General features: G+C 43.0%; 1 protein-coding gene across 1 annotated transcript in view; it reads left to right on the forward strand.

Annotated features, from left to right (window-relative positions):
• MAGI2 (membrane associated guanylate kinase, WW and PDZ domain containing 2) overlaps positions 1 to 16,293 on the forward strand; it is a 1,576,038-nt gene that overhangs the window by 1,559,438 nt on the left and 307 nt on the right. Inside the window, exon 22 of the mRNA XM_012650290.1 lies at positions 15,926 to 16,290. Within this exon, the coding sequence (XP_012505744.1) occupies positions 15,926 to 16,290 (365 nt within the window). The remainder of the gene's footprint in view (positions 1 to 15,925; positions 16,291 to 16,293) is intronic.

Genomic DNA, 16,293 nt, shown 5'->3' on the forward strand with positions numbered 1-16,293 from the left:
TACAGATACAGAACCTGATACAGTTACATATATTTCAGATATGCCAGTCTTTCCACATTTATCCAAATAACTAAGGCTGGCTGTGGTTCCACTTTCAGGAAATAGGAATGAGTAATCTCTGACTGATTCGTTCATTCTTCATTCAATTAATATTTATTGAACACATAGTATGTGCCCAGCACTGTGTTAGCAGCTGAATTGCTACAGTGAACAAGGAAGATCACAGTCCCATTCTAATAGAATTTATATTCTACTAAAGGAAGACACATTTATAAAAAGAGAGGAATCCACAAATATGAAGAAGGAACTAAAATAGAAAATAACCACTTTGAACAAGGTGAGAAGAGAGGCCTCTGTGAGGAGGAGACACTGACAGTCAAAGATCGAATCCTGAGGAGTCTACTCATGTGAACAGACAGAGGCTGCGTGTTCAGGCTCCAGTGCGCACACAGCCCAGGAACCAGTTCCTACTTCATCAGCAAACGTACTGAACAGAAGAAGGGGGCGCGTCTACAGCAGGTCCCCCGACATCGCCCCCTCCACTCGGTTCTGCTATCCTGTCCCAGCCATCCTTTGGCTCCCCTGCCTGCCTGCCGCTCCTTCTCCAGGGTGCTGTGCTCTCAGAAGGAGTCGTGAACACATAGGGTTTTTCTACATATGCGTGCAACATACCTGTAAAAATCCAAGGCCTGATAAACCATCATCTGCAATGATAATCAAATGGCTTCTGGTATTTCTTTCCAGCTCAATTTTATATCTGAAGAAGCAACTCCAAAGAAAAACCTTATCTTTTGCTAAAATGAAACTAAGCCTGCTTGAAATCAGCCATTATATATGAACCCTAAATTCTACAGAAACTGATCCCCATCAGTTTGCTCCTAGGAAGGTCTGGGACTGTTTGCAGAAATAAAAATTCATAGGCAGGCTTTATCACAATCCAGAAAAAACTCTCCTGTTTATAAAGTTAGGCAAACTCACTGCTTCTCCCACCCTCACTGCCCTCCACCCACCCTGCCAGGACCATTTCTACTTCAGCCAGTCCCCACAGCACGGTCTTGGCCTGGCTCCTGTCATTCCACTTGCTTCCCACTCAGACACATCCTGCCCCCCTCCTGCCTGCCACCTTGGGAACCATGGTTTGAACACTAGTGAAGGCTCAATGGTTCCAAATAGTGTCATCTTTTGTCCTTCGTTATCACAGCTGCAAAGAAAAGTTTTTCTGCATCATCAGCTGCCTTGTGGGGAAAGAGGGCTGCAATAACCAGCTAAGAACACAGCACCCTCTACCCCAGCCCTAGGTTCAGAGAGAAGCCTGTGACCCCAGCTGAGCCAGTGCAGCGGGGGCCACTGTCTGCCCAAGGCTCATGTTGATGCGGCCGCTGCTTGCCTTTATGAGAGCTCCTTCTACCTGGGTGCCTGTGGGCTCTGCTTCCTGCACAGGTGGACCATCCAGGTGGCAGGTCTACCAGCATCTCTTACTGTGCATCCTCCTCCAGGGCTATTGCTCTGCTCACAGCATCTTCTCTAGGATACATGGGAAAGAAGCGATAAACCCACACCTCTCCTTCTGCTCCTTACAGGAACTTTAGATAAAAGTTACCTAAAGGCTAAAGAGGGTAAAAATGGGCAATCCCTGGACAGGCCAATTAACTTCTGTGAAAGTTCTATCAACTTCAGTTTTTTCATCTGTATAATGAGGATAATAGTAGTATCTACCTCATAGGTTTGTTGCAAAATTTAAATGACAGAATGCAGGTGCAGCATTTAGCTTGAAGAGTACCCACTGAATGTTTGTTGTTTTTTGTCATTATCATTATTATTTAAAAGTGTTTACTATGTGCCAAAACCGACTTTAGATGCTCATTTAACTTTTATGAAAATTTGCATAATTTTAATTTTCATAACAGATCTCTGAGGTAGACATCACTTATGATCAGAGAAGTTAAGTAATTTTCCCAAAGCCACACAGCTGGTCAGTAATAAAGCTAAAATCTAAATGTACACTGCCTCATTCTAGATTTCAGTTCTCTTTCCCATCCCTGGTGTTTATGAATATTGACATTAGAAAATCAGCTGTTGAAACAGAATCCACTCGCTAGATGGTCCACTTCAGGCTGCTATTGGCAAGAATTTTTATGACATAGCTTTAAAAATACTCTCTCACATACACACACACACACACACACACACACGTGCATTGGCCAACACCTGATGAAAAAAATGCTTTGAAATGTGAGGCATTAAAATGAAGTTCAGGCTGGTCACAGTGGCTCACACCTGGAATCCTAGCACTGTGGGAGGCCAAAGCAAGAGGATCACTTGAGTTCAGGAGTTCGAGACCAGCCTGAGCAAGAGTGAGACCCTGTCTCTACTAAAAATATATTATATAGAAAAAATTAGCCAGGCGTGGTTGTGTGTACCTGTAGTCCCAGCTACTCGGGCTACTGAGGCAGGAGCGCTTGAGTCCAGGAATCTGAGGTTGCTATGAGCTAGGCTGACGCCACAGCACAAAGCACAGACCTTGAACAAATGAATGAGTGAGTGAATGTAGGAAGGTAGGAAAATCAGAATTGTGTGACTTGTTCTGGAAAATAGTGAAAAGGTTAGTTTGGGTGTTCAGAAGTGAGAGATTGGGTTTTTTCTCTTCTCAAGGTAGGCAAGAACTGGACATGATTCAGAGTAAAAGAGAAGGACCCACTTGAAACAAAGGCTGATTATTAAAGAGAAGGGGGATGGTGTTGCTGCTACAAATAAAATTATAATCAACCTAGTATTCACTTAAGGAACATTTCCTTGGGGAGGCCTCCCTGAACCCCTAAATGGGGGTAGCTCCCCATTTCTGTAGCACTCCCTTTTTTTCAACTTTCTTTTCATGATACATCACATTCAAAATCACTTGATCTGTGTCTGCCTCTTATAATAAACTCCAAAAGGACAAGGACATCATGCCAAATTCCCAGCACTTAACACAGTGCCCGGTGCAAACTAGATGCTCAATATTAATTAACTGCAAGATTAATGATATTTCTCTACCTTAAGAGTGATCACACTTCTGCTTGCCAATACCAATAAGATAAAAAGATATTTCATTTGTTGATAAAAGAAGCTAAAACAGTATGGTACTCTGACTGAAGCAACATACATTTAATAAGTTTTAATTCAAGTGTAATTTACCTGTCGATATCAATGTATTGACTCGCCTGTTTAGGTAAGGAGGAGGGATTACCCTCATCACTCTCCTGCTTAAAAACCTTGCTGGCTCCCCGTTGTCTGGAGGGTGAGGTCCTCACTCCTTAGTTGGCACGAGGGCTCTCCCCAGCCTGCCTTCCCAGCCTCCAATTCCGTCACTGTCCCCTGCACCCTGCGCCATCCCCCAGCAGCCCACCGAGTTCTGCACTTGCTGATCCTGGGATACTCCTCCCTGCTCTCTGCCTCTACTCAGCTCTTATTCTGCCTTCGAACTAAAACTAAAACCTTCCCTAAGTCCCGCATACAAAACAATCTGGTCTCTTCCTGCCTGCCTCACAGAACTCTGTACTTCTAGAGAGTGCTGTAGGAGTCTGGAAATCTGGAATAGTGCACCGTGAGTTCCCTGAAGGCACCAATTGTGTCTTGTTCGTCTTTACCTCTTCGGTGCCTTCACACATCCGAAGCCCTATGCGATCTCATATTTCCCTTTGCTCCTCCCCCGGCCTTCTCGTCATTCCTTAAACATGCCAAGCCCTCTCCCATCAGGCCCTTTGCACTTGTTCCATCTCCCCAGAGTGATCTTAGCCCAAGTAACCACGTAACTTTCTCCTCCTCTGCTTTCAAGTCCCTACTTAATGGCACCTTGCCTGACCAGCCTGTCTAAAACAGCACCCCATCCCTTTCCATCGCCTTAACTTACCGTATTACGTTTCCTTCATTGCACTGATCCATAGCAATCTTCCTATTATTACCTATTTGTATATTAATATTCAGTCTCTTCCACCGTGAGTAAGGTCCACGAAGGCAGGAGTATTGCTTCCTTCACATGGGTTCATTCAGTGCACAGTGTACAACACACAAAGTGGATGCTCAATAAATATTTGTTGAATGAAAAAAAAAAGAAAGAATGAATTGAGTCCTGAGTCCCAAAATAGAGATATGAAGGGGAAGAAAGAGTTTTGAAAAATAAAGCTGAGTACAGAAAAAAAAAAGTCTAAGGATAACCTTGCTGAAACATGGTAACAGCAAAATTGGACAGCTCCAGGCACTAGAGCTCTGCTTCCACTGATTCTTTTTTTTTTTTTTTTAAGCTAGACTTGTTTAAAAGGGGCTTCGCCCCCTGGAGACATGCTGATGGGGATATAGTTGTGTATCGCTTGTGCGGTCTTAGCCTAGATGTGAATTAATCTTATGCCTGAGTCTTGCCCATGAGGGGTTTACAGAGGAGATGAGGGGGCGTGAGGAAGAGACCCCAGAAGGTACGGATTTGCCTGGAGTCCAGGAGTGTCCTCTCAGTAACTCATTTCCACGTCTTCTGTCTTTGGCAAGATGTGACTGTTATCAGTTTCCATCACTTCTCCCATGAAATAGGTACCTTCTGATCGATTACGCTCCTCCCTTGTTTCCACTTTCTGCTACTTCTGACAGGGCTATACTTCTGTGATGGAGAACACGATTCCAGAAAAGCATTCAAATTAAAGGTGCCTTCTAAAGTTTACAGTAAAAGCTCTTTAATTCAGATTCTTCTAACTCTGTGAACTCAGAATTCATTACCCATTTCATTGGGCAGAAACTTATCTTGGTGCAATGGTGGGGACGCAGAGGGAGGTAACTGAGCAAAGTAGTGGTGGAAATGTTATTTTCCAAAGGCATAACCAGTTTTAAAAGACTTCTTCGCCCAGGCTTAAAAACACTTTGTCAGCACTATTAATTTTTTCTTATTTTTCAAATTGAGGTGTTATTTATATATAGTAAAATTTACCCTTTTTTTAGTGTATGATTCTATGACTTTCAAAAAACACACACAGTTATATCATCACTACCATAATTAAGATATAGAACAGTTTTGTAACCTTCTAAAATTATGTAATTTTCCGTTATAGTCAAGTTCCTCCCACACCCAGCCCCTGGAAAGCAGTTTTCTGTCCCTTTAGTTTTGCGTATTTGAGAACGTTGTGTGAATAGAATCGCTCAGTATATAACCTTTTGAATCTGGCTTCTTTCACTCAGCATGATGCATCTGAGACTCACTCAAGATGTTGAGTGAATGTTTCACAGCTGAATACTATTCCACTATATTAATATCACAGAGTCCTTATCCATCCACCCCTTGATGGACGTCTGAGTGGTTTCCAGTTTGGGTGATTATGAATAAAGTCACTATAAAAAGTCACATGCAGGTTTTCGTGTGAACAGAAGTTTTTATTTCACTCAGGTAGGCACCTCAGAATGGGATTGCTGGGTTGGATGGTTAACTAAATGTTTAACTTTTTAAGAAACTGCCAAACTGTTTTCTGAAGTGGCTCTCGTGCTTTTTATTCCTGACAGCAACGTATGAGAGTTCTAGTTGCTCCACATTCTTGCCTGTTACTTTCACTTGTGCTATTGTTGCTGTTTAATTATAGTTGTACTAGTAGATGTGCTGTGGTATCTCATTGTAGTTTTAATTCTCATTTTCCTACTAATGATGTTGAGCATTTTTTAAGTGCTTATTTGCCATCCACATATCATTTTGGTAAAGTGTCAATTCAAATCCTTTTCCCATTTTAAAAATTGGACTTAAACTATTAATTTAATGGCTGGCGTGTATATGAACATTCACATACATGATTTCATTTGATCTTCACAACTCTGGGAAGGAAGTAGAGCAGGTATTGTTCCATTTTACAGATGAGGAACTGAGGTGTTACATGACTTGCCCAAGTTCATACCAAGTGGCAGAGCTGGAGGGAAAAGCCAGGTCTCCCAGCTGACATTCTTTTTTACCACAAGTTGCTGACTTTTCCTGAAGACAAGTAGGGAAAATCTCGACACATGAACTGTCAGCTGAGGCTCTTGGTGACTGTGTGCCCCAGAAAAATTATGGAAAGGTAAAGCCTGTCTTTCCTGCTTTATGTTTTACAGGGAAAACATCCCTGTGCTTTATTCACTTCTTTGGAGTCCAACTCCCAGCTACCACCACTTAGAAAACAACCTGTTGAGCAAACCTTCCCTGACTTCCTCCTCTTCCTACCCTCTGGGTGGAGATGTTTGCATTTTAACAGAGGCTTTGAGAGACACCTGTTAACAGATCAGATCGTTCTGTTAGAGCCTCAACCATCCCAAGAGCCTAAAGAGCCCCTGTGGGTGACAGTGAGGGTGGGTGGCAGGAGGCTCCGGATCCACCCCACACAACCATAGCAGTTCCATTTTTTACCTGTTTTACATATTGAGCTTTCATTTAACATTTTATTTGAAAAAGAAGATGTATAGCTTTCCAAAAAAGTTTGAAAACCACTTCCTCAAAGACTATCTTTAAATATTTGAGAGTAAGAAGGCCTCCAAGCACCATTCAAACACTTCAAACATGCTTGAAATACATGAACCAGTGTATGTCTCATATATCCTATAATATTGGCAGATGTCTTACTAATTCAGACTGATCCTTGGGCATCCCCACATTCCCAGAGTAATCTGGATTATGAAGATTTTACCTCATAGAAAAACAGAGCCATGTTTCCTGACCTGTGCTCCAAGACGCACCTCTGATGAGTTGTACCAAGATATTGAAGCCCCTCAGCCCTTCGGGTGTTCAGGAAGGGCTTGATCGTTTTCATGTTTACTCCAGCGCACTGTCATCCTCTTCCATGTCCGTGCTGACGTGGAAGCTGTTGGAAGGCACTGTAACAGAGCAGCAGTCTGGGCTTGGGCTCTGGAGTTATGTAGTCAGTTGTCCTGATTGAGTCTCACTTACAAGCTGAGTGGTCTTAGCAAATAGCTTAACTTATCTAAGCCTCAGTTCCCTAATCTTTGCAATGGGGATAATCCCACCATAGCTCCTAGAGCTGCTGTGAGGATTGAAAGGTAATGTATATTATGCACACAGCACAGATCTTAGTACATATAAAGCACTCAGTAAGTAGTAGCTCCATTATTAACAGTCCCACCTACACCCGAAATTTGCCCTTTTGGCCACAGAAGTAGCTAAACCTTGACACAGATTTATTGCTACACTTTTGATTATACTTTCAAAATGAGTGGAGATATGAAGCTTCAATAAGCAAATACAGTCACCATTGTAAAATTTATTAATGTTCACAGCACCTAGTTTACACGTCTCTGGTAATAAAGGTGAAACAAATACATGTTTGAAGTCCATTAATGGCTGCAGACTGGAAACAATGCTGCAGAAAGAGCAGAAGCAAAGTAAAATAATTTGTTCTGAAATTTTTTAAATGTACATTTTTCTTGTTTATATTTTGTTACAAAACACAATCGCTGTAGTAATGGTTGAACAAATGCAAATGAACAATTATAGTTTGAACACAATCCTTAAAAGGTTTTTCTTTGGAACACCAAATGACTTCACATTACTGTCCTTTGATCTACCCTAATCATTTTGATATTTTCCAATAATATTCTAAATTAGAAGAAAATAGATTTCAATGCAAATACGTCAGTATACTCTCACCCCAGCCAACTGTAGGCTGCAACAGGAAAGGTTTTTATAAGAAGTAACATTTAGAAAATCCATGGCTTTCTTTACAGAATAATTTCAATCATTTGAGCAGCAAAAGTATTTACGTCTCAGACTAACTCAGTGTTTCTGGTATCTGAGTATTTTCAGTTCAATCTAGCTGCAAGAAGTGGCACTGTGAGGATATTGTAAAAGTATATAGTATTATCCCTGCCCTTAAGAAATCTAATATTCTTGTTCTCTGGTTCCAGCTCATATTTATAACATTTTCACAAATCAGTGCTCTCACCATAGTGACTGTCATTCTTTACCCAAAGTTCAAACACAAATGGCATTTCAGAGTCTCCATTAGGAATAACAATGGATTGGCTTCTGACAATCACTTTTTAGATAGAAGTTTCTGTTACATCACTGCAGAAGGAGAGATGAGCCTCCATTTCTAAATCAGAATAGCAGATAGTAAAGGCATCTGTGACGGTGTTTCAACTGAGCTTGTAGAAAATGACCTGATTCCAAAAGCCATTCAGCGGCCTTGCTCCATTATATCCACCAGCTGTGTGGCCTTGAACAAGTTATTTAAACTGTCTCAGTGTCCTCATCTGTAAAGTGTGTCCTCATCTGTAAAACACCTAGTCAGCACCTCAATCAATGTTAGATACTGTCATTAGTAGTAGTACCAATAGCAATAATGCCATTATTATCTTCCTGAACACCCTAATCGAAAAGGCAGTCCTTAGGCCCTGGGTTCGAGCCCTGTACTGAGGGGAGAAGAGCAATGTGGGAACCTTATTCAGGACTTACAGAAACACCCAGCCCAAAGCTGGAAGCCCTGCGGTGACTGGTGAGGTATGGGGCAGATGATAGACGCTCTTTCCCCTCCCAAACCTTTGGCTCCCTTCTAGGGGTTTTCTTGTTTATATTTTGTTTTAAAAAATGCAGTCACCTTAGTGATGGTTGAACAGATGCAAAAGAACCATTGCAGTTTGAACACAATCTTTAAAAGGTTTTCCTTTCTTAACCTCTCTGTGTCTTCACACAGGATAGAATGAACTCTCCCTTGATTGGGGTTATGCTTTCCTCTTCTGTACAAATTTTTGCTGGAGATAAGAGCCACCTGGGAAACCAAGAATGCAGATACTTATTTAGTACAACAAGCAGTTTATTCCTATCAGGGCAGCTCTCTGGTTACTGTCACTTTGGTTATGTATCATAAAATAAACAAGCTGCTGAAGCACCGTTTCTGTAGATGAAGTTTTGTTTTTTTTTTTAAGCCCTAGCATATGAAGTGAAGAGGTGCATTTTATTTTCCAATATTGCTGGGCTCCTACAAGATAATTTAAGAGACCATACATCTTTTAACTCAAAAACAATGATGTGTGTGCAGTCCGTGTGTACATATACTAATAATATGTGCTTAGGTATTAATCAATCTATTTTCTAGGAGAGAACCAAACTGGCTAGAACCGACAATAGGATGAGTAAAAAACTTGATCCTAACTTAGGAGAAGGGCTTGCTTCTCCCACAGTAGAGTATGAGATATTTAGGGTCTGTCTTACCTGGGGGTTCATTTGAGCGTTCTCTGGCATGCTGGTTAATGACTTTCCAGATCCTTTGAGCAAAGCTATTGTATCATTAGAGCTGATAAAATTAACAAAGGAAAGAACATCTTTAAAAACTCTGGAGAACCTGGCTTTGTGCACTTGGGACCAGAGCGTCTCTTTGTCTCTCTCCACCGCAAGGAGCCACAGGTGAAAGCTGAGAACGCTTCCCAGTGTACTTTCTGTGGCTGGCTTCCTCTTCCGCACTCTGTCCACAAAACTAAGTCATTTCCCTGCTCACTTCAGATACACATCACCATTTCACTACCATCCTCCCTCTCAAAACTGGTAACAGTCATAGACACAATCTGTTTTGTTTTGTTTTGTTTCACTCACCACTATAAAGAGGACACAAACTTGTTTTTGATAGGTTAGACTGTAAATGAAAATCTTTTGCCCTGAAGTGTTTCCTCAAGTAGGCATTTTGGTTTCAAGTCTTCCATTTCTGTTTGTGAAACAGATTTATTCACTCCTCAAATATTCATCAAGCACTTATTTTTGTGTCAATCACTGTGCTAGCTATTAAGTATACCGTCATAAACAAGACCCATGTGGTCATTGCCCTCATGAAGCTTACAGCCAGTATTTGAGACTGATGTTAATCAAATAAGCAAGCAAATATATAATTGCAAATTATAAGCACTATGAGGAAATAAAAACAGGATGCCAATGAGGAGGGTGGAGTATCTACTATAGATTGGAGTTCTCTGGGGTGACATTTAAGAGTTCTAACGGAAGAAAAAGAACCCCCCATGTGAGTAGTTGTGGGGAAAGCCTTCCCCGGCAGAGGAGTCAATGACAACGTCCTGGAATAGAAAATGAGCTTGGCGATTTGAAGAACTGAACGGAGACCAGTGTGGGTGGAGAATAGGGGACGAAGGGAAATGAAGCTAGGGTGGCTGGCAGGGGGCACATCACGCAGGCTTTTGTAGGCTGTGTTAATAATTTTGGATTTTAATCTAAAAGCAGTGGGAACTCACTGAAAGTTTTAAGCAAGAAAATGCAATGATCTAATTTATGTCTCAAAGAGATTGTTATGGATACTGTATGGAGACTCACTGGAGGTGGGAAAGAGTAGAAAGAAATAGAAGAGTGGGTTATTGTAGTAGCCCCTGTGAGAAATGATAGCTTGGCCAATCCCTTGGGCAGGGTAACCAGGTTGGCTGCCCTGTGGAGGGAGGGTGGTTCATGGCATACTGTGCTTAACTTCTATTTTCTGAATAACACTGAAATTCATTTTTTGAAATTTCTGTCTTCAACAGTAGCCCCCAGGGTTTATGAAAGATGTCCACATTGTGGCCTTCTTTTAAGTGTGATCATCCTGCACAGCCCACACTGGTTGCCTCCTTCCAGGGACTGCCCTATATCTTGAATTGTGGTGGAGAAAGTGAGGGTGAAAATAAGTTGACAGAGTCCACATATATTTGAAGATAAAACCAATAAGACTTGCAGGTGGTTGTGTTTGTGAGGTAAGAAGAGAAAGGAATTGAGGATATCTCCAAGTGATGACTGAACTATCCACCAAGATGAGAAAGTAAGGCAGAGAGTGCAGAATAGGCTCGTGGAGAAAAGATTTCTATTTTGGACGTGTTAGATTGAAGACATCAATGAACTATCCAAGGAGAGATATCACGAAGGCAGGTGGATATAGGCATAAAGCTGGTAGCATAGAGCTCGGCAGAAACATTGAGTATTGCTGTTGTATAAAAGTTACGTAAATAGATGAGGACACCTAGGAGAGACTATGGAGAGAGAAAATTACCTAAGACCAACCCCTAATAAGGTCTGGTGAAAGAAGAGGAACCTGCAAAGTAAATTGAGAAGGAACTGTCAGAAAGGTAGGATAAAAAGCAGGAGAACGGGGTGTCACGAAAGCCAAGGGTCCAGTTTGTTGCTAGAAGTAGTCAGTTGTGTGAAAAATGTAGTGAGATAAAGTGCAGTTACCCCTCAGTACTGTGGGGGATCGGTTCCCCAAGCCCCATGGATACCAAATCCTCCAGGGCTCAAATCCCTTGTATAAAGTGGTGTAGTATTTGCATATAACCTATGCACATTCTCCCATATACTGTACATCATCTCTAGATTACTCATAATACCTAACACAATGTAAATGCTATGTAAATAGTTGCTATGCTGTATTTTTATTTGTATTATCCTTTATTGTTTAATTATTTTTATTGGGTTTTTTCCCAAATATTTTTGATCCTCGGTTTTTTTGGGTTTTTTTCTGAAACAGAGTCTCGTTCTTTTGCTGGGGCTAGAGTGCCATGGCATCAGCCTAGCTCACTGCAACTTCAAACTCCTGGGCTCAAGCAACCCTCCTGCCTCAGCTTCCCAAGTAGCTGGGACTACAGGCATGTGCCACCACGCCCGGCTCATTTTTTCTATTTTTAGCCTTGCTCAGGCTGATCTCGAACTCTTGACCTCAAGCGATCCTCCTGCCTTGGCCTCCCAGAGTGCTAGGATTATAGGAATGAGCCATTGCACCCGGCCTGATCCTCAGTTGAATCCACAGATGCAAACCCATGGATACAGAGGGCCGACTGTATTGAGAGGAATACAAAGAGGTGTCCCCTGGATTTCACAACAGAAAGGTCACTGGTGACCCTGACAAGAGAGTTTCACTGGGCTGGGGGTGGGAGAGGGCAGGCTGAGGAAACCAGTTTGGAATGAAAGGCTTTTTCCTTTCTGGTTTCAGCCACTGGGCCTGGGGGCATTGTTTGGACACAGGGGCTACATAGATCCCAGCAGGCCAGAAGTGGCTGATTTCATCTTTCCAGGATGTATCTCTGTTATTTCTAATTTTAGTAAGAACATCTCAGACTGGAAGGATGCTGTGGAGCACATCTTCCTCAGCAACAACCTCATAAATGAACATGATCACACACTTTAACCAGCGTCCAGGTTCAAGAAAGGAGAGAGGGAGGACTAAGGGAAGAAGGAAGGAAGGGAGGGAGGGAAAACATGGTCTGATGGAACCAGAACTAAATTTGATTAATTCTTCTGACTACTATGTGTGAAGATTTCATGAAAACTAGAGTTTGCAGTGTTGAAGACAAGGGCTCTTCCTGTCCACCACAATTCGTGCCACCTTGATGGGCAGGTGATGGGGCAAGGTGGGTAAAAGGGCCCCCTCTAAAGAGGCCCTTGGTGCTCTACTGAGCTTTGCAAGCTGATGCCTGGGCAGACACCACATACCTAGTATTGAACTGACGAGTTCCTGAACAGAAAAATGAAAAGTATTAAACCACACAGATAAATGCCCATCTTTTAAAATCACTTTACTTTATGATATGGCTAACTTTAATTTCTGATTAATATTCTTAATCAGTGGTGACTTGAAACAGTTTAGCTTTTAGTTTCTCCCACTATTAAGTATTTAATGATCTATAAGCAAACTCTTGAGAAGTCTTTTTATAATAAAAGGAATCCCTTTGTATTTGTGAATAATTTCACCCTTTAGTTTATCATATGGAGAATCACTGGAAGTGGGCAAGAGTAGAAGAGAAGAGTCTCCCTGAATCTCAGAGGAAATTTGAGGCCAGCTAATGGTGGACATTTATTTTTGTGGTTTAATATTTTTTCCTTTTCCTGGATAGGAATTCTCCAGTTCAATACCAGACACGTGGTAAGATGTTCATAAACGAATGGGATCCAGTTCCCATGTCTGTTCACATGCTTTGATCCTATTTGCAAGGCAATATCTTGGGATGATTTTCTCAGTAAGTAAAAGGAATAGAGAAACCCAAAATTTTACTCCTGGCTAGTCCATTTTGTAATCTTGGTCAAGTTATTTAACCTTTCTCTGCTTCAATTCTCCTTTAGGAAATGGTGTGAATAATATCAACCTTCTCCCTGTATCTCAGAAGTAATTTGAGGCAAGCTAATTGACTCTACCATATGTGATGTAATGGTGGGGAAAAGAACTATTAAAATGTGAAATATCATTACCATGGTCCAAAGAAGAAATCACCATTGCACATGCTACCCTCTAGAGAGGGCTTTTGAAGACTGCTTTTAACCTTCTAGGCAATATCTTCCTATATTGGTGGAGGTGCCACCACCTGTCATTTGTTAGTTTGATTTTAAACTCTAACCCAGCTAAAAGTAGAACACATTCTAATTTTCATTGAATACATTTGTATTTGAGGATTTCAGAATATTCCTTGTGGTAACCAAGGATATCTGAGGTATAACAAAACCTGGTAATCATAGCACATGGTGATAAATGACTTACTGCACTCATTCAAGACCTCACCTGCAAGTGTACTAGTTAATGTGGCAGCTTCCAGAAGAACACAGTCCATAAGTAGGCAGCCCCTGGGGCACAGAAGAAAAATATGACTCAATGATGGTCAAAGAATTATTACGACTCTCCCATTGCAAGGTGCCTTCCCTTAGAAAGTGCAGGGCTCACATCTGTAAGGTAGGACATTTATCCCCATCTTATACAGGAAGAAATCGAGGCTCAGAGAGATTTAGTGGTTGGTCCAAATTCATATTGCTAGTCATTACATGCCAGAGGCAGAATTAGATTCTAGGTCCTCTGGTGCTTCTCTAGGATTCTTTCCTCACTGTGTGAAAATAATAATGAACATCAGTCTATGGAAGAAGGAAGGTAACATTGTGCCCAAAATACAATTCAAATTTCACATCGAAGGAGAAATTTTTTTGCAACTGATTTGATATTCTAAAGGTGGCCAGAATTATTGGAAAAATCAACCCCAGTGCCTCCTTCCTCTCCTTATTGCTTTATAAATCAGTATCAAAGGTACAATTTAAGAATGCTCAAATTTAAAACAAAGTAGACCCTGGACATTCATGGACTGAGTATGCACAAGGATCCCTGACGGTCTCTGACACATGTTCTGGAGGCAGGAATTTGAATCACATGCACTGAGGCTGCTGTGTGGGACAGAATCTCTTAGCTAGGGAGGGAGGCTCACCTGCCACCCACAATTCAAATAGCAATGTGGCTTCTTTGTTTCCCACTCATGACCATTACCAGTTCTGTGGAGAAAAATTACCACAAAGGGTATCACCTTTGTGATACCCTTGAATGGTATCACAAAATTTGAGCATTTCCAAAGGTCATGAGACATATTTCTGACAAACATCAAGGGTTCATTGTATTGGATTTTCCTGCTTTAATTTCCCATTAGGGGCCAACTCCAGGGTAACGTTATTGCTCACAGCAGTAACTAACTCATCTCGGATTCCTAATACATCTGTCCTTCTTCTACTTGGCTCCTGACCAGTGGTTGCTTTAAAAAAAATAAGTCATTTCTCATTTTTATCATTCTGTTTTGTATGTTTTTTGATGTTATAAATTGTCTTAAATCCTTTTTTGGCAGTAGAGAGAGTTTAAATCCTAAATAAATGTTGAAGCTAGGCTTCCTACAAAGAATTATTTATGTTAGTCCTCAGGCCTTCCATAATATTAGAAGTACTGAAAAGAATTAAAGGCAAAGATTTTTAAAAGACAATAGTGATTGGTTTTAGATGAATTTATCCAAATTCTGAAACTGACAGAAGCTAAGAATTATGCTTTGAGTGACACCTAATGGTTGAGAATGTCACTCTCCTAACTTCTTCTAGAGGACTCAGACTAGCGTTTCTCAACGCTGGGCTCTAGATCGTCTTCTTCAGAATCACCTGGGTGCCTGTTAGAAATGCAGAGAAATTCCTGGGCTCTGTGCCGCTGGAGTCTCCGGGCCTGGTCCCCAGGGGAAACTGTATCCTTCACAACCACCCAGGTGATTCCCACGTGTACTAGAGCAGCAGTCCCCAACCTTTTGGCACCAGGGACCAGTTTCATGGAAGAGAATTTTTCCACGGACCAGGTGGTGAGATGGTTATGGGATGATTCAAGCGCTTTACATTTATTGTACAAACCATTTTTCTAATGATAACCTGTATTTGCAACCGCTCCCCAGCGCTGGCACCACCACCTCAGCTCCCCCTCCGATCACTAGGCATTGGATTCTCATAAGGAGCCACAACCTAGATCCCTCGCATGCGCAGTTCACAGTAGGGGTTGCGCTTCTATGAGAATCGGATTCTCATAAGGAGCCACAACCTAGATCCCTCGCATGCGCAGGGGTTGCGCTTCTATAAGAATCGAATGCCTTAGGCCGATCTGACAGGAGGCGGAGCTTATGCGGTGACGCGAGCCATGGGGAGGGGCTGTAAATACAGATGAAGCTTCGCTCCTTTGCCAGCTGCTCGCTCACCTGCTGCCGTGCACCTGGTTCCTAAGAGGCCACAGACTGGTACTTACTTGTCCGTGCTGGGTTTAGGGCCCAGGGTTGGGGACTGCACTACTGTGTTTAAGAACCATTGATTCAAGCACTGCCAAGTCAGACGGCACAGGACTGTCAGACATGATGACACCCCAGAAAGTTAGAAGTGGCCAAGGCGCAGGGATTAGGCCTGGGCTTTGCATTGGCCTCCCTGGCCTACCAATGTGGGCTCGGGGTAGGGGTGGTAAGAAGGGCAGGGGGTACACAAGACCCAGGGGAGTGGCCGGCTGCCCTCTCGACAGCGAGGGTGGGGGTGGCGGAGGCCTGGGACCTAGAGAGCAGCCGTCCGGCTGCCTGCCCTTGTCCCCGGCGTCGAGAGGTGGAGGGGTGTGGGAAGCTGCGCCGCGCGGCCCCTAACGCCTGTGCTCCCTGTCCGCAGACGAACCCGCCTCCTGGAGCTCTCCCGCTGCCGCCGCCCCAGGTCTGCCGGAAGTAGGCGTCTCCCTCGAGGACGTCCTCTCTCCATTCTCTCCATCACATCCAGCCCCACCCTCCGACCCTTCCCACCAGATAAGCCCAGACCCAGCTTGGGATATCAAAAGGGAACACGACGTTAGGAAACCAAAGGAGCTTTCAGCCTGCGGCCAGAAGAAGCAGCGCCTCGGGGAGCAGAGGGAGCGCTCGGCGAGTCCGCAGAGGGCCGCGCGGCCGAGGCTCGAGGAGGCGCCCGGCTGCCAGGGGCGGCCCGAGGCCGGCAGGCCCGCCTCGGAGGCCAGGGCGCCCGGGCCCGCGGCGGCGGACGCGGCG

Source organism: Propithecus coquereli, unplaced genomic scaffold (assembly GCF_000956105.1).
Source record: "Propithecus coquereli isolate 6110/MARCELLA unplaced genomic scaffold, Pcoq_1.0 Scaffold32, whole genome shotgun sequence".
NCBI lineage: Eukaryota > Metazoa > Chordata > Mammalia > Primates > Indriidae > Propithecus > Propithecus coquereli.